The following is a 25,472-nucleotide window of genomic DNA, read 5'->3' on the forward strand; positions in this document are numbered from 1 at the left end:
CATAATGCTAAAGAAAACCATCAAACCACAAGGGAAGAAATCAAAAGAAGAACAGAAAAGAACTATGAAAACAATCAGAAAACAAATAATAAAATGGCAATAACCACATACTTATCAGTAATCATTTTAAATGTAAATGGACTGAATGCCCCAATCAAAAGACATAAGGTGGATGAATGGGTAAAACAATATGACTCATTTATATGTTGCCAACAAGGGACGTTGGAGCTAAAGACACAGAGAGACTGAAAGTGGATGGAAAGATAATCCATGCAAACAGAAATTAAAAGAAAGCTGAGGTAGCAATACTCACATCAGATAAACTGATTTTAAAACAAAGTCTGTAACAAAAGACAAAGACCAGCACTGCATATTGATAAAGGGGTCAGTATAAGAAGAGAATATAATATTCATAAACATGCATGCACCTAATAGGAGCATCTAAACATATAAAGCAAATATTAAGAGGCATGAACAGAGAAACTAACAGTAATACAAGAGTAGTAGGGGACTTTCATATTTTAGGGTCCTGGCAGATATTAACCACAGAGTAAAAACCATCTTGAACATTCAGCTGCAGACTGTCAGATCTGGAAGATGCCTCAACTTGAAGATGGCCCACTGGTACTCAGCACACAGAGACAAAATAAAAACTTCCGACTCCTCCTTATGAAATAAATCCCACTGGCTATCCACAGCCAGATGCTAAACAAATCAAACCTATCTATTAACATAAGTATAAACTGGAGACTGCATACACTCAGGGTCAGTAGAAACCATGGATGAACTTGGTGGGTAATGAAAAAAGTAAGAAAAGCCACTCTGTCCTCTAATATCTCAGCACTTCTTTCAGTCTTGGTGGCCACAATGATCACCAGCAAAGAGTTAATCAACTCTTGCTGGATGAAATGTTTACTGAGTTTCTGTTATGTGTTGGAGACAGGGTTGGGTCCGCCAAGACAGGGCTCCCACTCTGAAGGAGAGGCTGCCAATGCAGAGTAGAGGTTCCTTTTCTTTTTTTTTCTTCTTATTTTTGTCTTTTTGCCATTTCTTGGGCTGCTCCCGCGGCATATGGAGGTTCCCAGGCTAGGGGTGGAATCGGAGCTGTAGCCACCAGCCCAGGCCAGAGCCACAGCAACGCGGGATCTGAGCCACATCTGCAACCTACACCACAGCTCACGGCAACGCTGGATCCTTAACCCGCTGAGCAAGGCCACGGATCAAACCTGCAACCTCATTGTTCCTAGTTGGATTCGTTAACCACTGAGCCATGGCAGGAACTCCAAGAGCGTAGAAGTTCCTTACACAGGAGGATGGGGATAGCGGAGTGGGGAGGCCCACTGGCCATGGGAGGAGGAGAGCTGGACCAGCTTTGCTCTGAGCCAGAACTATCCTAGTAGCAAGTGACAGAAACCGAATGTGAATTACAAAGAGGTCATGTGTTGCCGTGAAAACAATCCTCTGCCAGGCTTCTGAAATGATTGGGACCAGGGGCTCAATAGTCATCAACACAAGGTCGCTGCGGCATTCTCTTGTGGTGCCGCAGGTTAAGGATCTGGTATTGTCACTGCAGTGACTTGGATTGCTGCTGTGGCATGGGTTCCATCCCTGCCCTGGGAACTTCCACATGCTGCAGGCATGCCCCTCCCTCCCCTCCACTGACTGCAGGGGCTGTGTCTGGAAATCTCTTCCCTCCCACTTAGTTTATCTACAACTCATTATTCATGTGTCTAGTCGCCTCCTTAGGAAAGCCTCCCCTCCCCCACTGCTCTCCCTGTCTGACTGAATCACAGGCAGAGACCTGGGTGGTCTATTCAAGACTTTGGGGCAAATTAAAAAAGATGACCCTTTTGAGTGGACAGTGCCAGTGTGTGAAGGATAGGGTACCCCCACTTCCTGGGGGCACATACACCTTTGTGCCAGGCTTCAGGGCTTGGTGAGGAGGCTCTAAGTGGGATTTCAGCCCGCTTACCCCTTAGCTGTGCTCCTTTGTGCAGTGTCCAGCCTGGGCCACCTGCAGCCTCAGCCAGCTCAGAAAAGGGTTTTCCCTTTCTTTTCTTTTTTTTTTTTTTTTTTTTTGTCTTTTTAGGGCCGCGCCCTTGGCATATGGAAGTTCCCAGGCTAGGGGTCGAACTGGAGCCACAGCTGGTGGCCTATACCACAGCCACAGCAACACCTGATCCCAGCCAAGTCTGCAGCCTACACCACAGCTCATGGTATCGTCAGATCCTTAACCCACCGAGCAAGGCCATGGATCGAACCTGCATCCTCATGGATACTAGTCGAGTTTGTTACTGCTGAGTCACAACGGGAACTCTAACCACTGTCTTTTTGTCCAGCCTCTCCTTCGAGACTGCCCATCTTTGGAGAAGGGCCACATAGTGGCAGGAAGGTGAGAGACTGACTTTGCATTGTCCGGGAGCGAAGCTGGAAAAAAAAGCAAAGAAATCAAGTGAAGAGGAGCTCACACACAAAAGCTGTGTATTCTAGGAGTTGCTGTCGTGGCTCAATGGTTGACGAATCTGACTAGGAACCACGAGGTTGCAGATTCAATCCCCGGCCTTGCTCAGTGGGTTAAGGATCCGGCGTTGATGTGAGCTGTGGTGTAGGTCGCAGACACAGCTCAGATCCTGCACTGCTGTGGCTCTGGCGTAGGCTAGGCCGGTGGCTATAGCTCCGATTTGACCCCTAGCCTGGGAACCTCCATATGCTGTGGGAGTGGCCCTCAAAAAAAGGCAAAAAGACAAAAAAAAAAAAAAAAAAAAAGCTGTGTATTCTATTGTATATTCTCAGAAGACTGTACCTCATCTCTTTACTACTTGTCGAAATAGCACTTTTACGTTGCTTGCATGACTATTTAAGGACTGTCTCCCCTGCAAACTTGTACGCCCCACAAGGACAGCAACTGGGCCTGTTGTTGCTCCACGTTATTCTCAGAGCCCGGCAGTATCTAGCACATGGAAAGCCCTTAATAAATAATGGTTGTTTCATGAATAAATGAATGAGCGTTTATTTCTTCATTTCTCTTGGACTGGTTTTATTTTGGCTATGGTAAGCAGTGGCCTGATGTGGGATCTCAGTTCCCAGCCTGGGGGTCGAACCCTGGCCCACAGCAGTGAAAACACTGAGTTCCAACCTCAAGACCACTGGGAACTCCCCTGGACTGGCCTTTTTTTTTATGATGGGGAAGACATGGTTGTTGGCAGCTGATAAGCCCTCAAACAGAAAAGGCTGCTTTGCCTTAATTCTGTTTTTTTTTTTTTTTTTTTTTTTTTTTGTCTTTTTGCCTTTTCTAGGGCCGCTCCTGCAGCGCATGGAGGTTCCCAGGCTAGGGATCTAATCGGAGCTGTTGCTGCTGGCCTACGCCACAGCCACAGCAAAGCAGGATCTGAGCCACTTCTGTGACTTACACCACAGCTCACGGCCACGCCGGATCCCCAACCCACTGGGCAAAGCCGGGGATTGAACCCGCAGCCTCATGGTTCCTAGTCGGATTCGTTAACCACTGAGCCACGACGGGAACTCTGCCTTAATTCTGATTTTTAAAATTCCGGGGAAGGATGCTAACTGGTCCCTTTGAGATGCTATGTCTGCAGTTCCTCTGGGAGCTCTGTTTGATGAATGCTGGGGTGAGCAGTGCCCCCCAAAGACGTGGAAGCTCTTTCTAGTGAAAGAGGGACACTGGGCACAAACAACTCCAGATGGTCCCCACGCAGCCACTGGCTTGCCCTGGGCTGGTCACTTCTTTGTTTCCTCACCTGGGATACGAGGGAATGAGCTGAGCTCATCTCTGAGATCATCCAGCCCAATGTTCCATTCCCTATGTTCTGCTTCTGGTTCTGGTTCTGTCTCCTCCTGCCAAATTCTGTTGAAGTGCTGCAGGTGTTAAGTGGAAGAGACATGACCGTGGGCAGCCTCAGGCAGGGAAAGCTTAATGGAGGTGAGCTTTATGCAGAGGGGGAAAGGTAGAGATGGCACTGTGGGCAGAGAGAGGGAGGAGGGGCTGGCTGGGCAAGGATGTTAGTATGCTAGCCATTCATTGACTAGAAGTCTTTTTTTTTTTTTTTTTTTTTTTTTTTTAAGTGTAAATATCTTTACAAGGGGGGTACCATGATAACTCACCTATTTTTTCTTCTGAATTAGCTCATCCAAGAACAGCAAGCCGGTCATCCACAAGGATCTGAAGAAATGAGACGGTGGACAGGTAAGCTTTGATAATCAATATAAGTCCCAAGTACAAGCATCTCTTGTGTGTGTGAATTAGGCTGATCATCATGGAGTCTATACACTGCAATTGACCCTTGAAAACACAGTTTGACCTGGGCAGGTCCACTTCTATGTGTTTGTTTGTTTGTTTTGTCTTTTTGCCATTTCTTGGGCTGCTCCCCGCGGCATATGGAGGTTCCCAGGCTAGGGGTCCAATCAGAGCTGCAGCCACGGCCTACGCCAGAGCCACAGCAACGCGGGATCCCAGCCGTGTCTGCAAACCACACCACAGCTAACAGCAACGCTGGATCCTCAACCCACTGAGCAAGGCCAGGGAGTGAACCTGAAACCCCATGGTTCCTTGTCAGACTCGTTAACCGAGCCACAACAGGAACTCCCAAAAATGTATGCTTAGAACATCATCAGCAACACTTGTACTGAAGTGGACAGCCTATCCTTACATAGGCATATGTGGGTGGAACTTATAAAAGTTAATGTAAAATTATAATGTATTAGTTTTCTGTTTTATAACTGCTTTCAAAGAATTACATTACCTTAAAATATGCTTCTCTCTCTCATAATTAGAGGAAGCACATATCAGCCTATCATTACAGGTGGTTTTTTTTTTTGTTGTTTTTTTTTTTTTGCTTTTTAGGGCTGTACCCGAGACATATGGAGGTTCCCAGGCTAGGGGTCCAACCGGAGCTACAGCTGCTGGCCACAGCCACAGCCACACAGGATCCGAGCTGTGTCTGCGACCTACATCATAGCCCATGGCAACACCAGATCCTTAACCCATTGAGCGAGGCTAGGGATCGAACCCCAAAACCTCATGGTTCCTAGTCAGATTCATTTCCGCTGCGCCACGATGGAAACTCCAGGTATTTTTTTTAAAACAATGTTCCCAACACTGCATTATAAATATGACTGTGATACTGTAGCCTTAAGGATTTTATAATGATTCATTAATTAGTGTATAGGCTGGGCTACTGGGAGGCAATCATATTGATTACATGACACTACTACGAAGCAATAGTATTGCTGCTTCTGTTACTGATGAATGAATCATTATACCTATAAATAAATATGAATTTCTTTTTCACATTACCTTTTCCTTTTTGATGACTAATGTTAGTGATATATATAATGTCTATAGTGTTTTGTATCATATAGGACAATACTAATATAGGAAAAAACAAACTCATCTTGTAGACAGATGGCATCAACTTATTGATACAGTACTGTAAAGGTATTTTCTCTTCCTTATGATTTTCTTAATATGAATTTCTTTTCTCTAGCCTACTTTATTGTACAAAGACAGCATGAACATGCAAAACTTGTTAATCAACTGTTTATGTTATGAGTAAGGCTTCCTGTCAACAGTAGGCTATTAACGGGGAGTTCCCATGGTGGCGCAGTGGTTAACGAATCCGACTAGGAACCGTGAGGTTGTGGGTTCAGTCCCTGGCCTGGCTCAGTGGGTTAAGGATCCGGCATTGCCATGAGCTGTGGTGCAGGTTGAAGACTTGGCTCGGATCCCGAGTTGCTGTGGCTCTGGCGTAGGCCGGTGGCTATAGCCCCAATTAGGCCCCTAGCCTGCGAACCTCCGTATGCCGAGGGAGTGGCCTTAGAAAAGGCAAAAAGACAAAAAACAAAAACAAAAACATAAACAGTAGGCTATTAGCAGTAGAGTTTTGGGGGAGTCAAATTATATGCAAATTTTCAACAGCATGGTGTTGGCAAGGACAGGGGGCCATGGCGTTGGTGGGGACAGGGGGCATAATTCAAGGGATGACTGTACTTTTCATGGGTGCTGGTGGTGGGCGTGGGGGACAGTTTTGCTCCAATAGCGGGAAAGTGACTCAGAGAGGCAGGGAAAAAAGAAATGCCTCCCTTTTTTGATGCTAAAATGCCTGAGGTTCTTACACACAATTGACCCTAAACCCTTCCCATGATCATTAAGTACAATAACCTCTTGGTGCCTGTCTGCTCCCCTTCCAATTGTTTTCTTTTTTTTTTAACTCAATGAATTTTATTACATTTATAGTTGTACAATGATCATCACAACCCAGTTTTACAGTATTTCCATCCCAAACCCCCAGCCCATACCCCTGCTCCCGAACCTGTCTCCTTTGGAAATCATTAACTTTTTCAAAGTCTGTGAGTCCATATCTGTTCTGCAAAGAAGTTCATTGTATCCTTTTTTTTTTTTTGATTCCACATGTAAGTGATAGCATATAAGCTTGGTGTCTCACTGTCTAACTTCATTTAGCATGATAATTTCTAGATCCATCCATGTTGCTGCAAATGCCGCTACTTCTTTCCTTTTAATGGCTGAGTAATATTCCATTGTGTATACCTACATCTTCTTTAGCCACTGCTCTGTCAATGACATTTAGTTTATCCATGTCTTGCCTATTGTATATAGTGTTGCAATGAACATGAGTCATGGTTTCCCCTTCCAATTGTTCAAGCAACCCCTCTGTGGTTTCCTTAAGGATGTGGTTTAAGTTCAGTTCAATCTTCACCAGTCTTGTTCCTACTGGGGATCAGTGAGGTTTGCCTTCACTCCCTAAGGATGAGATTTGTCCTGAAAGTGGGAATGGTCTGCCCAGGAAGGTCATTCACCAGGCACCACAATGGGAGCTCCGGGTACCTGGGGGTGTTGGGGGGGTAATAGAAGAGGGAGAGAAGGCTTCCAAGGGGAAGTGGCAGGACAAGTGGCACAGTTTGGAGGCGATTCTATAACAATGCTCTGCTACTTTGGGCCCTGCTCTTGCATGGCCCAACATGTGGTCCTGTTGCTGGATCCTTAGATCTGTTTCACAGGGAAGAGAATAAAATTCCATACCGTAGAAGTGGGGAAACTGTGTTTCATGTTACCATGAATGATGGACAGAGAGGACACAGGACATTTGCCTAGACCCTTAGAACTCTGCTAGGTGTGACTGCCTGCTGGTAATAGAAAAATACGTACAGCTTTCACATCAAAGGTCCTAGAGTGTGTGTTGGGGGAGGAGGTATAGGGTGGGTAAGTGGCCCCCTGGAAAACACTATACAAAGTTGCAACATAGCATAGTGATTAAAAACATAGTTCTGAGGAGTTCCCTGGTGGCTCAGTGGGTTAAGGACCTGGCCATGTTACTGCAGCAGCCTAGGTCACTGCTGTGGCATGGGTTCAATACCTAGCCCAGGAACTTCCACATATCTCAGATGTAGCCAAAAAAACAAAAACAAAAACAAAAACAAAAACAAAAAACACTCTCCCCCAAACACAATCCAAAGCCAAGGCCAGTCTGTGTGGGTTTAATTCTCCTGATTCTGCTGCTCACTAAACTGTATGACTTTGGACAAGTTACTTTACCGGCTTGTGGCTCAGTCTCCTCACCTGTAAGATGTGTTTAACCAAAGTTTCTACCTCATGGGATCTTTGGGAGGGTTCAGTGAGTTAATACAAGCACTGGAACAGTACCTGGTGCCAAGCAAGTGGTACTTAAGTGTTTGCCAGTATTTATATTCCTCAATGAAATGTTTCCCAAAGCTGAAGTTATAAAATTTGAATGAAGGCTTCGAACAGACTAGGAGTGTAGTCAGAGAGCTCTGAAGCCAGAAAAAGTGCTTGTGAGATGCAAGGATGAAGAATAAAAATGGAAACAGTTGTAGGGGCTCAGGGTTGGACTTGCAGGAGAAACCGACCAGACCGTGGGGTGGGGGCAGGGTGGCTGGGAGGCCTGGTGCTCAGTGGGTGCTGATGGGGTCTGGGGTGGGGATATGGGGGAGGAGGTTGGGAGAGGGGAGAGAAACAGTGACAGGGGAGAAGAGGCACAGGGTGACTGAGTCAGGGTAGGGCCCAGAGTCTGGGTGTGGGCAGCTACAGAAAGAGCAGTTTTAAGGGCAACCCAGTTTGGAACCGGAAGTGAGCAAACTTTGGAAAGAGATGAAGTTTATTTTTGGCATCTCCTCTTCTGCTCGGATACCTCCACACTGCCTTGAAAATGCTGCCCCCCATTGCTGCACAGCCTGAAACCCGCTCACCTGGCCTTCCACTCCCCTCACAATCTTCCCATCATCTGAGTCAGCCTGCCTGGAAGAAAGCTAACAGAGCAGAACGAAATTACTGAAAGCCACGGACCAGTCCCTAAAGGAAATACTTGTCAACTCAGATGAATCTCTCATCTAGGAATGCTGGATTTGGGGGCTGATGGGGTAGGCATAGGTGGATTTCAGGCCTTTGAGAGAATCATTTGCCATGATTCTTTTTCTTTTTTTTTTTTTGGCTGTGGTGTGCGGCCAGTTTGATGTGGGACTGAATCCAGGCCCCGGGGGTGAGAGTCCTAACCATTAGACCACCAGGGAACTCCCTTCAGTGATTCTTAAAGGGAGTCTGTGCTTCCCAAAATGTTAAGGACATTTGTTTTAACTGATTTTGGCTAAGACAGTGGGACAAAGGAAATATAAGCATTCAGATTAGTCAGAAGCAGAGTTTTGAATTTTGTGTCAGTGGTGTGTGTGTGTGTGTGTGTGTCTCCAGATTCTTTTCTATTTTGGAACCATAGTTGTTTTTTGTTTTTTTTTGTTTGTTTGTTTTTTAAAGTGCTTGGATTCATTGCTTTCTTCTCACCAACATGGCTCCTGTGGAGCCTCAGGAGGGGTTCAGGTGTGACTATTGGGAGGTGTGGGGCGGCTGAGGAGGTGTGACCAGGTTGTAGGGGCTGGAATCTGCTTAGTCACAGGTTTTTGACATCCTCCATCCTCTTCCTTTCTAAAAAGGAAGTTAGTACTTCCACAACATGTCATCACCCAGGAAGTGGGCATGTTTTTTCCACGGTGCCCACCCTCCTCTTCCCTCCCCCATGTCCTACCGCTGTCTGCCTCTCCATCCACTCTCCCAGAATGCTTTGCTTTGCCATAATGAGATGCTCGGCTCTCCAGCAGCCACGACGCATGGAGATGGATGGGGCCTCCTGTACTGCCCTGAGAGGGATGGTAAAAAGACACTGTATACATGGAAGCAGCCTAGAAAAGGCGAGGAGAAATGAAGAGTCTGACAACACACAGAAGCCCTTGTCCCAGAAAAATGGTTATCCTTTCTGTCCATCCCCTGCTAGCTAGAGTATCTGAAGCAATACTCTATTTATGAAAGTCCCTCTAAAGGTCATCCATTGTTTAGATTCTATTGGGAAATGATACCTCCTGTGATTGAATTTAACGCGACATCATTAGGACTTGATTAGCCCAATGAGATTAAGGCGAAAATACCTGATGCAGAGAAGGACATGTGGTAATGAATGAATACATTTTTATTCAGATATTCTGCTCAATCCCTAGGCAGGTGTGATTGCCATAAAATAAAAGGCCCTGGATGAAAAAAGAAAAGTGTCCGTTTAAGCATCCTACAGTTGGGCTAGAGAAAAAGGTTAAAAAAAAAAAGCTAATTAAGCCCACCGTAACAGTCATGTGTCAAGGAATCTTGGAGGTTAGAAATAGGTTTAAAAATAAATGAAATTTTCTCTATATTTAGGAGAGGCAAAAAAAAAAAAAAAGGGGATTGTGAAAAGAAATGGAAACACTGATGTCAAATCTCAGTGTACATGAAAAATTCTTAGTTTTTCCGAGACCTCTCTATGATGGCTGCTACACAAAGAAACCAGGATTTTCTACAAATTTAAAAACACAGACTCATTTTTACTTGAAATAGTCTCAAGCATAAAAATTAACCAACTGCACCGCACAAGACTGCATTTGGTTCTCATAGAAATAGGAGATCACATCACATAATTGGTGCTCAAGCGTTCCTTCCTGTTTCCCTCCTCCTTTTATAAACGCTTTTATGCACTTTATCTTATTTAGCCCTTTTTTTACCCCTTGAAGGTATTACTCCCATTTGTTACAGATGATGGAACTGAGGCCCTGACAAGTTTAATGCCTATTCAAGGGTTTAAGTGGTAGGTAGGGTTTGAGTCTTCATTCAGGCTGGTCCCAGGGTCACACTTAAAGACAGGTGTGTCTTTGCCTCTAGTATAGCTGATTTAAAATTTTTTTATGCCAGTAACTGTGGCTCTCGGGAAAGGCAGTATTACATCTAAGTACATGGCAGAAAAATTATTCATTATGGGAACACAGCATCTTGTTTCTATCCATGCAGAATCCCCTGTAATTTAGGACAATCTGTTTACCTGTTTCAGACACTGTCTTCCTATAGTCACAGGAATTTCCTAGATAGATTTTGAACTTCCAGTATCAATTTTCATCAAGCAAGTTTTTTTTTTTTTTTTTTTTTTTTTTTTTTTTTGTCATTTCTAGGGCCGCACCCACGGCATATGGAGGTTCCCAGGCTAGGGGTCCAATTGGAGCTGTAGCCACCGGCCTACACCACAGTCACAGCAACTCGGGATTCCAGCTGCGTCTGCAACCTATACCACAGCTCACGGCAACACCGGATCCTAAACCCACTGAGCAAGGGCAGGGATCGAACCCACAACCTTATGGTTCCTAGTCGGATTCATTAACCACTGCGCCATGGCGGGAACTCCTCATTAAGCAAGTTTTTTAAAGAGTCTGAACAAGGGGCACTGATAACAGGTTCTCATTTTTTTCTTTACTGTATAAAGTCTCAGATGTTAGTTCCAAAAGCGGCTAACTGCGCATCAGTGGCCTGTCTTAGCGAAAGACATTCTTCTCAGCGAACTCAGTGTTCACTGCAGACTCTAGAAGGGAGGAAGGAAGCCCATATAATAGAGCATAGTGACTGCGGAGTAAGGGACTCGAGGAAAAGGCAGATTCGGGATGACAAGCTGGATGGGACGGGGAGAATGTGCTGAGTCCTGGAAAGTGTTACACTCACCACGGTAACTAACGTTTACTGAGCATTACTATATGCCAGGTTCTTTTAAGTTCTTTACTTGAATTTATTCATTCATTTAATCCTCCCAACATTCCTATGAGGTAGATCCTACTATTTTCACTGTTGGGCATACGAGGAACCAATAGGATTTTAATCCAGGCCATCTGGCTCCAGAAAGCCTAAATTCTGCTTCAGAAAAATAAAATGGTACAAGTACTCCTGAGGCTTAAAAATTGTCCACTGTAGGAGTTCCCCCTGTGGCTCAGCTGTAACAAACCCAATTAGTATCCCTGAGGATGTAGGCTTGATCCCTGGCCTCACTGAGTGGGTTAAGGATATACAGTGTTGCCATGAGTTGTGGTATAGGTTACAGATATGGCTCGGATCCTGGTGGCTGTGGCTGTGGCTGTTGTAGTCCCGATTCAACCCCTAGCTTGGGAATCTCCAAATGCTGTGGGTGCAGCCCTAAAAGGCAAAAAAAAAAAAAAAAAAAAAAAAAAAAATCCAATGTAGAGGTGGTTCCAGAAAGTTCCATCTGTTTAGTTTTTTTTTTTTTTTTTTTTTTTTTTTAATATTGGGAGACATGTTACAGCTCTGATGGAGGCTGATGAAAAAATGGAAGTCTCCTAAATGTGCATTTTAAGTCACACAAGCATATCAATCCTACGAAGTAACCTGTAGTGACTATTGCTTGTGTTGAATAGTTAATGTCCTGGCTGCCAGTGCAAGAGAGGTGGGGGAAAAAGAAGCTGATGTGAGGAAAACTGCAGTAAAGTAAGACAGAAGGCAAATTCCACCACATTTCTGGCTTGTCAGTTACTACCAGTTTTGAGGAGAGACTCCTTTTTCCTGACAATGAGGAAAATGCCTCCTTCTATGCTTTTTCTTTTAACCTGATAATTGGGATCTGAGGACACACAGGTATAGAGAGACAAAAATAGACATTTTTATTACTCTAGTAGCATCTGGCAAGTGGCTATTTGCAAAACTGTTCTATGTATATATGTGGAAAGCAACATATGTTACTGGACACATGTAATTAATACTGAGAACTGAAACTGCTTCTCAAGAGTACAGGCCTCAGTGGTTACAAGGTTCATTCCAGCAGGCTGAAGACAGGCTGCCCCCCATCTCTCCCTGATACATCAGAGCAAAGAATTTATTACATTCAGCAGAACCTCATCTGATACTCTGGAAAATAATCTCATTAATAATATGCCATGAAGTAGATCGCTACCTTTGAAATAAGATCAAAAGGATAACAGATAAGAAAGACGTAATACCCAGAAATAATCTTTCTCACTCATGTGTTTCATAATACAGATCTACAAAGGCAGCTTGAGTGGCTAGGTATTCAACTCTAGAAAGAGGCCAGGTTTTACAACTATCTTTGAAAAGCACATTCATATCTATAGTATAATATCCTCCTACATACATCTCTCAGGTATGGAGGACATATATTAACCCGACTAGGAAGAGAAAAGGATGGAAGCCCAGCATGCAAACATTATAACACAGCGAGTTTGGTTACTTAGGGGCATTATTACTTATTAGCTGAGTGGCAAGTTACTGAAACTCACTCAGCCTCAGTTAACTGATCTGTAAATTGGGGACAATATTTGTATGCCATTGGGGTGTTGTGAAGTCACGTGGAGTAACTGACAACCAAGGCACGATAAGAGTAGAGCCTATCCCCCTGGAAATGCTAAAAGTCGTTATCATTTTTTTTTTTTTTTTTTTTGTCTTTTTGCCTTTTCTAGGGCCACTGCTGTGGCATATGGAGGTTCCCAGGCTAGGGGTCGAATTGGAGCTTTGGCCACCGGCCTACACCAGAGTCACAGCAACGTGGGATCCGAGCCACATCTGCGACCTACACCACAGCTCACGCCAACGCCAGATCCTTAACCCACTGAGCAAGGCCAGGGATCAAACCTGCAACCTCATGGTTCCTCATCAGATTTGTTAACCACTGCGCCAGGACGGGAACTCCCAGTCGTCATCATTTAGATCAACAAACTGTCAGTTGGTTATCAGGTTGGAGAAATGAACCACCCTAATCTCTTTGGATATGGTTACTTTCTCATATCATGGAAACCCATTTAGTTGGACATCACGTAACTAGCGGAATTCTACATTCTGCCACTGTAATCTACATTCTGCCACTGTAATTCCTCCCTGAAATGTTTTCCCATTCTCTTCAAATCTCACAGGGGCACATGTATCTATTTGTCTGAGCAGATCCATCTTTCTTTCAGTCTCGAGGACTAGGCTAGTCTCCATTCTGTAACCCCAACCCTAACACATGCAGGAAAACCAAGCAATCATGGAATATGTGAGAAAGTTTTAAAATTTTATTAAAGAGCACGGCTGTTCTTTCTTACTAGTCCTTTCCACGGCAAATTTTTTCCATATCAGATTTTAATCTAGGAGTTCCCACTGTGGCACAGTGGGTAAGGAGTTGGCATTGCTGCAGCTGTGGCTTGGAGCTGACCCCTGGCCTGGGAACATCCATGTCCCATGGGCGTGACCAAAAAAGAAACAAAAATTTTTTTAAAATCCAGGCTTCAGGTACTTAAAAATATATGATTAAAATTAATATGGTATAAGAAATTCCAATTAAATTAGGTATCAGTCAACACAAAGTAACTTGCTTTAATACTACCTTAGAAGAGTAACTGGGTGAAGCCAAATGGCATAAAGACTATCTTCCCAAATACCTCTACTCACTACAGTCCCAAGACCATTATTAACTTGTTTCTCCAAGGAGTTGAGTATAAATGCATAGAAGTGTAATATTATTATCTCAGTAAACATCTCCACAGGGATTGAGTTATTTGGGAAAGCCACCAATGAGATAAAATGGAAATGTATTACATATTAAAAAAGATTCTGTACTGAACGTCATCCAAAAGGAAGCAATATTTTAGCTCTGAAGCATAGAATGTGAAGTGGATTGACATAATAACGCTCAGATGGAAAGAGAGAGTTGCCTACCCATCTTTGGAATTGAAGCTTTGCTATGGGATAATGTGGTGCTAGGTAAAGACCTGGTCTGGGAGCTGGGAAACGAGTTTAATTAATGCTTTGTTATTAGCTTGCTGAGTGATTGGGACTATGCGTTTAACCCTTTTGGACCTCAAGTCTCATATTCTTAAAATGAAGAAGTTGGATCTGATAATCACCAAGATTCCTTCCAGATCTAAAATTACACCTTACAGTCGATATTCAGTTCACTTTAAGTAGGCACGAGTTATAACTATTTGAAAGCACTGCACGAGGTACTAGGAACATAAAGATAAATACAAGTTTCCTATGCTCAAAGGTTTATAATCTTGTGGATTATTAAAATGATAGGGTAATATCTGCAGAATATTATGCAGCCATTTATTTATACCTGTTTCATTATTCATAAAACATGGGGGGGAGGGAGGCTTAGTGGACCACGAGCTTTGCCTCTCAATTCTCAGGCTATAGCCAACTCACTAGAAAGATTTGTGTAAATTACTCTCTAGATCTGTTTTCTACTTGAAAATAATCATACTGACCCAGCTGAAAGTGATGCTGGAAAATAACTAAGGTTGTATATTCTATAAATATTCATGGACACCATGTGCCAGTAGAGTGTTGGGAACTGACGCAAAGCACCTGGCAGGTCCATCATGTAGATTAATCTTTATATACATTATTATACAGTTTTCTGCAAATAAATTAAGATAGCATATAACTACCTAAAGCAAATTAAGTGTGGCCTTTTTTAATGTAGAAATGTTGGAGTTCCCATCGTGGTGCAGTGGAAATGAATCCGACTAGGAACCATAATGTTGTGGGTTTGATCTCTGGCCTCGATCAGTGGGTTAAGGATCAGTGAGCTGTGGTGTGGGTCACAGACAAGGCTCGGATCTGGTGTTGCTGTGGCTCTGGCGTAGGCTGGCATCTGTAGTTCCGATTAGACCCTTAGCCTGGGAACCTCCATATGCAGTAGGTGTGGCCCTAGAAAAGACAAAAGACAAAAAAAAAAAAATGCGGAAGTGTCAAGAAGCAAGTCCATTTTTGCGCAAAATAACATGTGTCTCAGCCTTGAAGTAGCATAAGCAGTAAAAAAGCCATACAAATATTATATACACAAAATATTATGAACTTGTATGAATTACAAATAATTTTTCCTAGACACAGAATAGGTTGAACACATAAATGGGATAAAGAAAGCAGGAGTAACTTCTCTGCTCCAAGGACAGACATTCTTAGAATTAGACCTGCCCAAAAAGGAACTACCTATTTCAGAGTCCAGAGATACCTACCCATCCCTGTAGGGCCCAGCTGATGCTCTGTCAGGGTGAATGTCACCAGTGATGAGATGAGATTTTTGTCTTGCCTGAATTGAACCAGAAGTGGATAAATTCGGGTTCAATTATGAGATTCTATGACTGATGAAGTGATTCATAAGTGTATGAATAATAGAAATGTGACAGGTATAAAATGATAGGGATATAACGTATTAATGAGACATTAGGAATTAAAAGGGATGCAGCACATTATAAAGGGAGTGATGTGTGGTGGAAAAACTGGTTCTTGTTCTTTCAAATATCTTGTTTTTGCCCACAACATTTAAGGCCATGATCTGAAACCGAAATTTCAGAACCCTGGAACTCAAAAGCCTTGGCTGTATAAGTCTAAAATCAAAACGACTGTTTTGTTATCAGTTATTTGTGGTGTCATCTATTCTCCGAGGCGGGAGGAGTAGGATGCCCTGGCCGCGGGATGGCACACAGAGAAGTGGTATATGTGTTGTGGTTGGGGTTGGAGGGAAAGGTCCTCCATTAATATCTCAAAATATTTTTCTGCTACAATAATACGGTGAGTATGACGAGTGGGTTTGAAAGTCTTAAAAAAAATGGTCGGCACTCATGAAAATGATGCGAATTCCTGACTTAATAAATTCAATGGTCAGAAGTCTTCTAAATTAACGTCGTCCTCCACCAAATAACAGCCAGTTTTGCTTTTCCGGACCGCTTCTTAGCGTCAATGACTTAGGCTCACTTAGCTAACGCTTATTTGTCCTTTGAGGGCTAGTGACTTGGCCCCTGAACCAGCCGCTTGCCAGACTGAGCCCAAAGCGTGGCCCTTGGTTTCCTGCCTGAGTTCTGGGGCGCGCGTAAGTGTATCACCGACAATGAAGCATTCGAAGCCTTTAGAATAGCCCATCTGTGATGAAGAAAGAAGTGTGTTGACTCTGGAAAAGAAGTGCATTTCGAAAAAGGGGAGAGGATGGATTGTTGTACAAGAAAGAATTTGTTCCTCACCAGAGGGTTTGCTGTAAATGAAGATGCGTCGATTCTTTATCCAGGTTCTAGCTGTAGGAAACAGCAAGAGAAGTCTCAGTCGAAGTTCAGCGAGGACTCAGCTCCTGCAGAAAGCCTTTCCGAGGCGTGCGCGACAAACAGGAGATCCCGACGAGTAGCGTGGGGCGCAAGGGAAGAGCTGACTCTCCTACTCCTTGCAGCGGGACACAAGCTGCCCCAACTGCTTTTCCCCTTCTCGGTTCTTCGGAAAACACTTCGCGTGCTTTGTTTCAGACGCGGACCCATCTTTCTCGGTTGGTCTGGGCTCCACCAATCCCACCCGCCACAGGGCGGGGCTTCAGGGTCAAGGTGGGCCAATTCCCCAGCCTCGACTTTACACGCGCTTTCGGACCCCCGGGGCTGAGTGACAGCGGCCGGGTCCAACCTGCTATTCCAGAGCATGGCCTCCACCAGGGGCGTTACGGGGACGAGGCGCCGGGACCAATCGCATTGGAGCTCAGGGGGCGGGGCCTCTTTGCCAGCTCTAGACCGGCGCTCTCCGCACTCCTTTTGTCAAATGAGAGCCGAGGAGGGGCGGTCCCTCAGCTGATGTTCAGCCTATGGAGGAGGCGAGGTGGGCGGGCCGGGAGTGCCTGGCGGCGGGTCCTCAGCTCCTAGCCGAGGTGCGGCGAGCCGGTGGGGGGACCGCGAGGCGAGCGCGGGAGCCGGGGCGGCGAGCGGGGTGTGAGCTGCCCGAAAATGCACTCGGATGCCGCCGCTGTCAGTGAGTAACAGAGAGCGAGCCGGCCGGGGCCGGGCGGCTCCTAACACTCTCCGCTAGTCTCCCGCAGTCCCCGCCCCGTGCCTCCTGTCCCGAAACCAGCCGGGAGCCCCTGCCCGGGAGCCACCCCTTCCCCTCCCGGGGCCGGGGCGGGCGGTGACGCTGCGGGCGGCGCGGGGCGGGGGCAGGCGTGGGGGGAAGGGGCCGGCCTGCCGGGGGAGGGCGGAGGTGAGGGGGGTGGGGACTGGCTCCATTACAGTGTTGGGGGAAGGGGGGGCGGGACGTGCGATGAAGGGCCGGGACCAGAGTGTCCGGGGTGAATGGAGGTGGAGGCGGCGGCGGGCGCTAGCGAGCAGGGCTGGGGGTTGGTACCGGCGGGGGCAGAGGGGGAGGGAGCGAGCGAGAGAGCGGGGCGCAGGGGTGAGGATTTCCTAGGAGCTGAGCGGTGCGGGCGGCTGTGAGAAAGGCGGGTGAGTGCTAGGGGAGCGCGGGGGCGGGGACAATGGGAAGAAGGGCTGGATGGCAGGGGTGGGGGGGGAAACAATGGGGTGGGGGATTGGGGGCAGCGGCCGAGCGGGGCAAGAGGGCGGGCTAGCAAATGAGAGCTGATGTAATGGGAAAGCGAGATGGTGGGAGGGATTGGGGTGTGATGGGATAGTTGGGGAGTCCAGCGGGCGGGAGGGCCATAGGAAGCGTGGAGGGGTAATTGGGAGTGGTGAGAGGGGGGCAAACGTTGGGATAATAGGATGGAGCAGGTGTTGGGAAGATAGGGTAATTGAGAGTAAGAGAGGAAGGAGGTGGGGAGGGTTTGGGGTGACCGGATGGGGGCAGGGGTAGCGGAGGTGCAGTGGGGGTGAAGAGCTAGTTGGGAGGGGCCGGGGCAGGGAGAAGACTATCTTGTCCAGATTCGGTCCGCGCGGGGCTGAAGGGGAAGATGTGAGACTCCGTGACTGGGGGAGGTGTATCCTCCCCCAGATTATGGGCAGGGTACCTTGAGGGGGAGCCCTAAGCTTCGGGATGCGAGGAGAGGAGGGGGCGGGGCGGAGGGGGCGGGGGAGGTGCGCTGGCCGCGGTTCCCCCGGAGCGGCGGGAAGCGAGGTCAGCGCTGGCGCGGGCTCTGCCTGCGGGACTGGGAGGCGGGGCAGAGGCGCGCGCTGCGGGCTTTCCGCGGCAGGACCCGGAGGGGTCGGACCCTGAAGGCCAGGGGCGGTATGTGGGTGGTGGTGGTGGTAGGGTCCCTGGCGGTCCGTGGATTTGGCAGTCTGTGACGCAGTTGTCTAATTTCTGGTCGTCAGGTGTGGAGGCTGGTGCCTCGGGACCCGGTTCCTTGTCAGGAGAGTCGGACCACAGGCCCAGCGCAGCGCCCTAGGGGCGCGACCTCTCCCAGGCGTGGAGGGAGGGCGCTTTAGGGGTTTCCTTTAGGGTCTGGCTCCAGTCGCCGGGTGTGAAGGGGAAGGCAGTCCCGCAGAATTCTGGGACTTGTAGTCCGGGCCGCGGTTGGATTGGGTGCACGTGGGTAACTGTGGAAACGAGTCCCAGAATGCAGCTCGGCCCTCGGAGCCTTCCAGCTCTGTTAACTGGTGCCTTATTCCCGGCGGATCCGAGCGCGCTCTGAGGAGGCGCTCCTGTTCCCTGGGACTTTCTCCCTGTGTCAGCGGGTGGGGGAGAATCAAGCCAAGCGCAGCCCTTTCACACTTGGGCTCTACATTCCCCCCTCACACCCCAAGTTGGTTATTTCCCCCTGCATTTGGTGGCCTTACTTGCAGAATAAATGCTTATCTTGAACCATCTAGTACGTAAGTTATGGAAAAACATGCAAGATGCAACACAGTCAAAAGGATGGTGTGTGTTTGTAGCATCTCATGTATGTAAACACTAGGTTAAAAGGTTCAGTCTTTTATAAATCTGAGAAAGCAGTGGAGACCCGTGTAAACCTTGTGGAGGTAGTTTAAATTATGTGTTTGTAGTTCTTGAGCCGTTTGCATTGCCGAAGGATAAGGGAACTTTTTGAAAAAAGATGGTCTTGAAATGAGTGTTGGAGGTGGATTAATAGAATTGAGAGTGGACTTAAAACCGTTCATTTAAACCAGCGTGAAAATGTGAAAATGAATGAAGGGAATATATGATGTTCTCAGTTTTCAAAGAAGCATGGGAAGCAGATGAGATTAGAGGAAGGTAAACTCAGTGGAGGACCTTAAGTTTTCGTGTGTTTTTGTTCTTTGATATTAGAACCAATCCTGTCGCTCTGTAGACTCTCAAGACATTATTGCATCCTTTGCCAGTTCCCTTTACCATTTGTATGCCATGACTCCAAAATCTATAACGCAGATGCCATCAGATTAGCTCAGAGATGACAAGACTATTTTTATGTGATGTATTAGGTATGAAACTACTGGTAGCATGGTCACTAGAAGAGTATTATAATGACCCTAATGATAAAAATTTTACCAAGAAGTCCAAAGATTTGGAAACTATCTAGTATGGTTACAAATATACTGAACTTGAGTACTTGATTGAATGATCATTCTTTTCATAATGGCTGAAAAATTGGGCAATGTGTGGTTTTATCAGGAAAAGATTTACATCTATCTTATATTTTATTTAAGCTTTTGGTGGAATATCCAGGACACTCTTTGCGGTATGTGAATATGTAACATGATCATGTTTTTTTGTTTTTTGTTTTTTGTTTTCTTTCTGATGTGTGTTTATCACTGAAATTTGTCCCTGGAAAAGGTGAATTACTGAGATTGAAAGCAAGACAGCCAGACGGTGTTTTTGTTTTTTGTTTTTTTGGCTGCGCCTGCAGTATGTAGAAGTTCCTGGGCTGGGATGGAACCTGTGCCGCATCAGTGACAATGCGGCATCCTTAATCTGCTAAGCCACCAGGGTACCCCCAAGATGGTGTTTTTAAAGAAAATATTAAGTTAGTCATTTCTTTCCATTTTCTTTTCTTTTTTTGCAGTTTCAACCCAAAGGGCAGACATACACACACACACACCCCATTCCCTCCCCCCCAGCCCCCAAACCCTTGGTCTTATACATTATCACCTTATACTTTCTGCTTTGGTTTTTTGGTTCCTGTTCAAATTTTGGCCTCTGGAAGGTTCTTTATTTTCTTATGAGCTTAGCTATGCTTTTAAACAGATGTTTCTTAAGCTTTACCCAGAATTTTTTGACTATTTTAAACAGGCGGTCCCAACTTCTTGATGGATGGTTTGATTTTATGATAGTACTAAAGTGACATGCATTTGATAAAAACTGTGCATCGTGGTGCAGCGGAAGCAAATCTGGAATCTGACTAGTATCCGTGAGGATGCGGTTTGATTCCTGGCCTCGTTCAGTGGGTCATTGGTCTGGTGTTTCTGTGAGTTGTGGGGTAGGTCGCAGATGTGGTCAGATCCTGTGTGGCTGTGGCGTAGGCTGGCAGCTGTAGCTCCCGATTCGACCCTTAGCCTGGGAACGTCCATGTTGTGAGGGTGTGGCCCTAAAAAAAACAAAAAACAAACAAACAAAAAACCTGTGCTTTCAGTTTTGGATTTTCAATCTTTTTCTGGGTTAATGATATATGGTAGTTGCTGAGCAGTAGCGGCAGCCCCAGCAGCTCCCTGTCAGATACATGATTGGTGGATATACGATTAATACACGTATAACTTTTGTACTCAGCCATTCTGTTTTTCACTTTCTTTTTTTTTTTTTTTTTTTTTTTGTCTTTTTGCTATTTCTTTGGGCCGTTCCCGCGGCATATGGAGGTTTCCAGGCTAGGGGTCTAATTGGAGCTGTAGCCACTGGCCTACGCCAGAGCCACAGCAATGCGGGATCCGAGCCACGTCTGCAACCTACACCACAGCTCACGGCAATGCCGGATCATTAACCCACTGAGCAAGGGCAGGGACCGAACCCACAACCTCATGGTTCCCAGTCGGATTCGTTAACCACTGCGCCACGACGGGAACTCCTGTTTTTCACTTTCAATACAGGTTTCAGTAAATCGCCAGAGATACTCAACATTTTATTATACAATAGGCTTTGAGTGAAATGATTTTGCCCAACTATGTGTTAACGTAAGAGTTCCCACTGTGGTGCAGCAGGTTAAGAACCTGACTGCAGTGGCTCTCATTGCCATGAAGATGGCTCAGTGCAGTGGGTTAAAGGATTTGGAGGCGTAGATCGCAGCTGTGGCTCAGATTCAGTCCGTGGCTCTGGCTCATCCATATGCCACAGGTGTGGCTGTTAAAAAAAAAAGTTCTGAGCATGTTTAAAGTAGGCTAGGCTCAGCTGTCATCTGTAAGTTAGGCATATTCACTTTTTTTTTTTCCTCTCTTTTTGTTTGTAACCGTAGCATGTAGGAGTTCCCAGGGTCTGGAATTGAGCTTATGCTGCATTTGTGGCCTGTGCCACAGCTGCAGCACGGCCATATCCTTCCCAGTTCTTAAGTGGGTAAAAAGCCTTCTCTTTCATTCTAGTATCGTGTCCAGGTCAAGGACATGGTCTCTGGAGATAGACTGCCTAGGTTTGATCTCTCACTCATTCTGTGATTTGGGTGCAAGTTATTTAAGCTCCACTCTCTATGCCCTGGCTTCCCCATCTATAAAATGGGCATGATTGCTAAGGGTACCTAGGATTACGAGGAGTATGAAATAGTACATTTTAAATGCTCAGGACAGCACCAAGGACATAGTAAGTACTCAATAAACACAATAATAACTATTATGAGAGTTTTTCTCAATTTTCCAACAATTTCACCCTTTTAGTTCAAAATTCAGCTTGGATTGGTATTGTACCTACAGTATCTGTCTTGTACCACACTGAGAATTATTTCTCTAATCACTCTCATTTTCTTGTTTTCACTGACTTGATTATTTCACACGTATAATAGAAGACCTACTTGTTGCACCACACAGGAACCTGTAAATGCATTTTCGATTTAAGATATTTTCGGTTTACAATGGGTTTACTCAAGACATAACCCCATCTTAAGTGGAGGAATATCTGTATTGGGATATTGGGAAGGATTTTCAGGTTATTGTGTCCATAATGTTAGCAGAGAAGAAAGTCCCCCTCATTTTCTCCACTTTAGAAGATTTCTGTACTTTTACTCTTTTCGTCCTTTATTCTTGCTTCTAAGAAGTACCTCTATTGGGAGTTCCATTTGTGGCTCAGCGGTAACAAACCTGACTAGCATCCATGAGGACTCGGGTTCGATCCCTGGCCTCGCTCAGTGGGTTAAGGATCCGGCATTGCTGTGAGCTGTGGTGTAGGTCGCAGACATGGCTTGGATCCTGTGTTGCTGTGGTGTAGGCTGGTAGCAGTAGCTCTGATTCGACCCCTAGCCTGGGAATTTCCATATGCTACAGGTGTGGCCCTAAAAAGACACACACACACACTACCCCTGTTAACACTTGGTCACATTTTTTCAAATGTTGTGTGTATCCTTTTTTCTTTCTGTCTTTAGTTGCTCCTAGATGCCCTTAGCCCTTACCCTGACTATAATATATGTTTGCATTATTATCATCTCAATAATAATAATCTTGCTTAATCAGCAGTTACAAATCATTTCAGAAACTGACCTCATGATGACCTCCGTTGTAGCAGTTAGGATGCTTCTGGCAAGTAACAATACTCAATCAAAAACGGTTTAAGTAGGAGCTCCTGCTGTGGTGCAGTGGGATTGGTGGCGTCCTGGGAGTGCTGGGTTGCAGTGGGTTAAAAATCTGGCTGGCGTTGCTGCAGCTGTGGCTTAGGTTGTGACTGCAGCTCGGATCTGATCCCTGGCCTGGGAGCTCCATATGCTCGGGGGTGGGTGGGGAGACACCAAAAATGAAAAAAAAGAAAAAAAAAAAGAAGGCTTAAGTATTGTCTAGTAGCAAGAATTTTAGAGGTAGATGGTTCTAAGGCTGGTGCAGAGTCTCGATGTCCTTTAAGCATCTAGGCTTTTTGTATCCTTTTGTCCTTTCTTCTTTGTTTTTTTTTTTTTTTTGTCTTTTGTCTTTTTGTCTGCTGTTGTTGTTGTTGCTGTTGTTGCTATTTCTTGGGCCGCTCCGCAGCATATGGAGGTTCCCAGGCTAGGGGTTGAATCGGAGCTGTAGCCGCCGGCCTACGCCAGAGCCAAAGCAACGCAGGATCCGAGCCGCATCTGCGACCTACACCACAGCTCACGGCAACGCCGGATCGTTAACCCACTGAGCAAGGGCAGGGACCGAACCCGCAACCTCATGGTTCCTAGTCAGATTCGTTAACCACTGCGCCACGACGGGAACTCCTGTCCTTTCTTCTTTGTATTTTGGTTTATTAAGAACCTCAGCTCATTGCCTCATGTTTGCAATATGGTTGCTGTAGCACCAGACATCATGCCTATGTAAGAAAAGGAAGAGGCATATTTCCTTAAAATTCCCTTGTAACAGAGGGGTCTTTCCCAGAAGGTCACCTTGGAGACATCCCCTTTAATCTCATTGAGTCGAATTGACCTCATGCCACTGCTAGTTGTGAGGGGGGTAGAGAAGGTGAAAGTTCTGCCATTTTCAGCTTCTCTTGTGGTATAGAGACTTTGCTGGGGTGGAAGAAGGGAAAGGAGAATGCACTGGGTTGGCAGCCCACAGTTATAGCCCTGAATCAGTGACTTTGTTCAACTGTCTCTGTTTTGGTCTCAGTCTTTTTATTTGTTGATTTTTTATTTTCTGCCTCATTCTAAAATAATTAGAGGTGACTTACTAAATGTACATAAAATCCTGTTGAGAGAAAGAAAATAAATTATAGATTTACAGGCTGTATATAAATATCTGCCATATGTTAGAAATGGGCCGTATATTTGGTTCTGAGCTTCCTGGTAGCCAAGATAAAGAGGAAAATAAGACCAATTGATTTTAGTCATTTGGTTAATGAAACTGCAGTGCATTTAATAACCCAACCTGGAAGCTTATACATTTTTCATCCCCTCTTTCCCTGTTCAGTAGCAAGAGAGAGGCTGCATCTTTTACCATGCCTGTTGCCTTTTCTGTATGTATTGCCATTGCTCTAGGTCTGATCCATCTTTTCTTTTATAGTAATCCTTTTGCCAGGCTCAGGCTCCTCTTTATCTTCTCCATCACCAGTGGAATATCTTTGTTCTCATAATTCCTGTGCCCCCAAACCTCGAAGGCTGCCAGTTGCTTACTGAAGTACAGACTCCTCAGAACGGGTTGAGCCTGTTTTTAAGCTCAGTTTCTTCCCCCTGGACTACTCCCTTCCCACTGCTCTCAGTGCTGCCTCTGGACAAGTTCCCTTCCCTGTGTTCTTTGTTCCCTCTCTAGCAGTCTCTCTCTCCCTCCATTGAATATCCAAAGACTATTTACTTCTATTCTCAGTTTTATCTTATGTAACAATGGCTACTTGTCTCCTTATTCATCCCCTCCCCATTTAGGTTATTTTTATTTTTGTCTTTTTTAGGGCCGCACCCGTGGCATGTAGAGGTTCCCAGGCTAGGGGTCTAATTGGAGCTGGAGCCGCTGGCCTACATCACAACCACAGCAAAGTCAGATCCGAGCCTCGTCTGCAGCTTACACCACAGCTCACGGCAACACTGGATCCTTAATCCACTGAGCAAGGCCAGAGATCAAACCCACAACCTCATGGGTCGTAGTCAGATTCATTTCTGCTGCTCCATGAAGGGAACTCCCCTCCCCCCCAATTAGATCATAACCCCTTTGAGATGTGGGACTCTGTCTTAGTACCCACTTTATGGTCCAGCATGATGCTGTGCTTAGGTCCTCAAATATGTAATGAATTGAACTTAACCAGTCAGCTCTTAAGTAGGTAGTGAATTATCTGGAAAATTTTAATGCTTCCTCCTGCTGTCCTGCTCTGAGTTGTCTTTCATTGTCTTTGAATTTTTCTTCCAAGAATACACACTTTCACTTATTCAGTCTCTGTGCCCCCCCCCCTTTTTTTGACAATGTCATCCTATGTAAACCAGTTTAGATAATGTTTTTTTTTTTTTTTTAAATACATGCAGATATCAGTTTTGAAAAATGTCTGTGGCATGGAGAAATTCTCAAGGAGAGAGTAGAGCATTGGCGATTTGCTGAGGGACTGAGCGTGTGATGGTACCCATATCTGTTCCTGGCCTGGTGTGTAACAGACCCAGGTGGGGAAGGCTGAGGCAGGGCTTGGCAAGTCTGATGGTAAGGGGCCCAGAGGCCTCGTTTTTTCCCCCTCTTTTTGCATCATGACCAAATTCTGATCCTAAGGGTTTATTTCTTAATGTTAACAATACATCGAGATCACTCAAAGGCTTTCTTCATGTAGAAAGTAAATTTTGTTAGTTGGAGGTGAATTTTCTGAGACTCTGACATTATATATGCTGATACATCTTTTTATAGGCAGTCAG

At 45.5% G+C, this 25,472-nt stretch overlaps 1 protein-coding gene and 1 long non-coding RNA gene across 20 annotated transcripts in view; one reads left to right on the top strand and one right to left on the bottom strand.

Moving 5' to 3' along the window:
- LOC102159502 (uncharacterized) overlaps positions 1-16,665 on the bottom strand; it is a 29,982-nt gene extending 13,317 nt beyond the window's left edge. Inside the window, exons 1-4 of one of the 3 annotated variants that reach the window (XR_014812441.1) lie at positions 16,351-16,665; positions 4,123-4,180; positions 3,759-3,876; positions 2,200-2,427 (exon numbers count right to left, since the gene is read on the bottom strand). This is a non-coding gene — a long non-coding RNA (uncharacterized LOC102159502). Of the gene's footprint in view, positions 1-1,420; positions 2,428-3,758; positions 3,877-4,122; positions 4,181-16,350 lie in introns of those variants that run through there. The other 2 variants (XR_304839.4, XR_014812442.1) reach the window with 2 other exon arrangements.
- A 304-nt stretch (positions 16,666-16,969) lies between these two features.
- Positions 16,970-25,472, top strand: part of DCUN1D4 (defective in cullin neddylation 1 domain containing 4) — a 78,226-nt gene continuing 69,723 nt past the window's right edge. For 8 of the 17 annotated variants that reach the window (XR_014812429.1, XR_014812427.1, XR_014812428.1 and 5 more), the window contains exon 1: positions 16,970-17,113. Coding sequence is in view for 5 of the 17 variants with exons in the window: in XM_005666642.4 (XP_005666699.1) it covers positions 17,089-17,113 (25 nt within the window). In the remaining 12 variants the exon portion in view is untranslated. Of the gene's footprint in view, positions 17,114-17,393; positions 17,581-17,992; positions 18,098-18,160; positions 18,209-25,472 lie in introns of those variants that run through there. The other 9 variants (XR_014812431.1, XR_014812433.1, XM_021101204.2 and 6 more) reach the window with 5 other exon arrangements.

The sequence above is a fragment of the Sus scrofa genome, chromosome 8, assembly GCF_054392235.1.
Source record: "Sus scrofa isolate SSC_HxYL_T2T_F1_AM1 chromosome 8, Sscrofa_HxYL_maternal_Yorkshire_Landrace_v2.0, whole genome shotgun sequence".
In the NCBI taxonomy this organism is placed as follows: Eukaryota; Metazoa; Chordata; class Mammalia; order Artiodactyla; family Suidae; genus Sus; species Sus scrofa.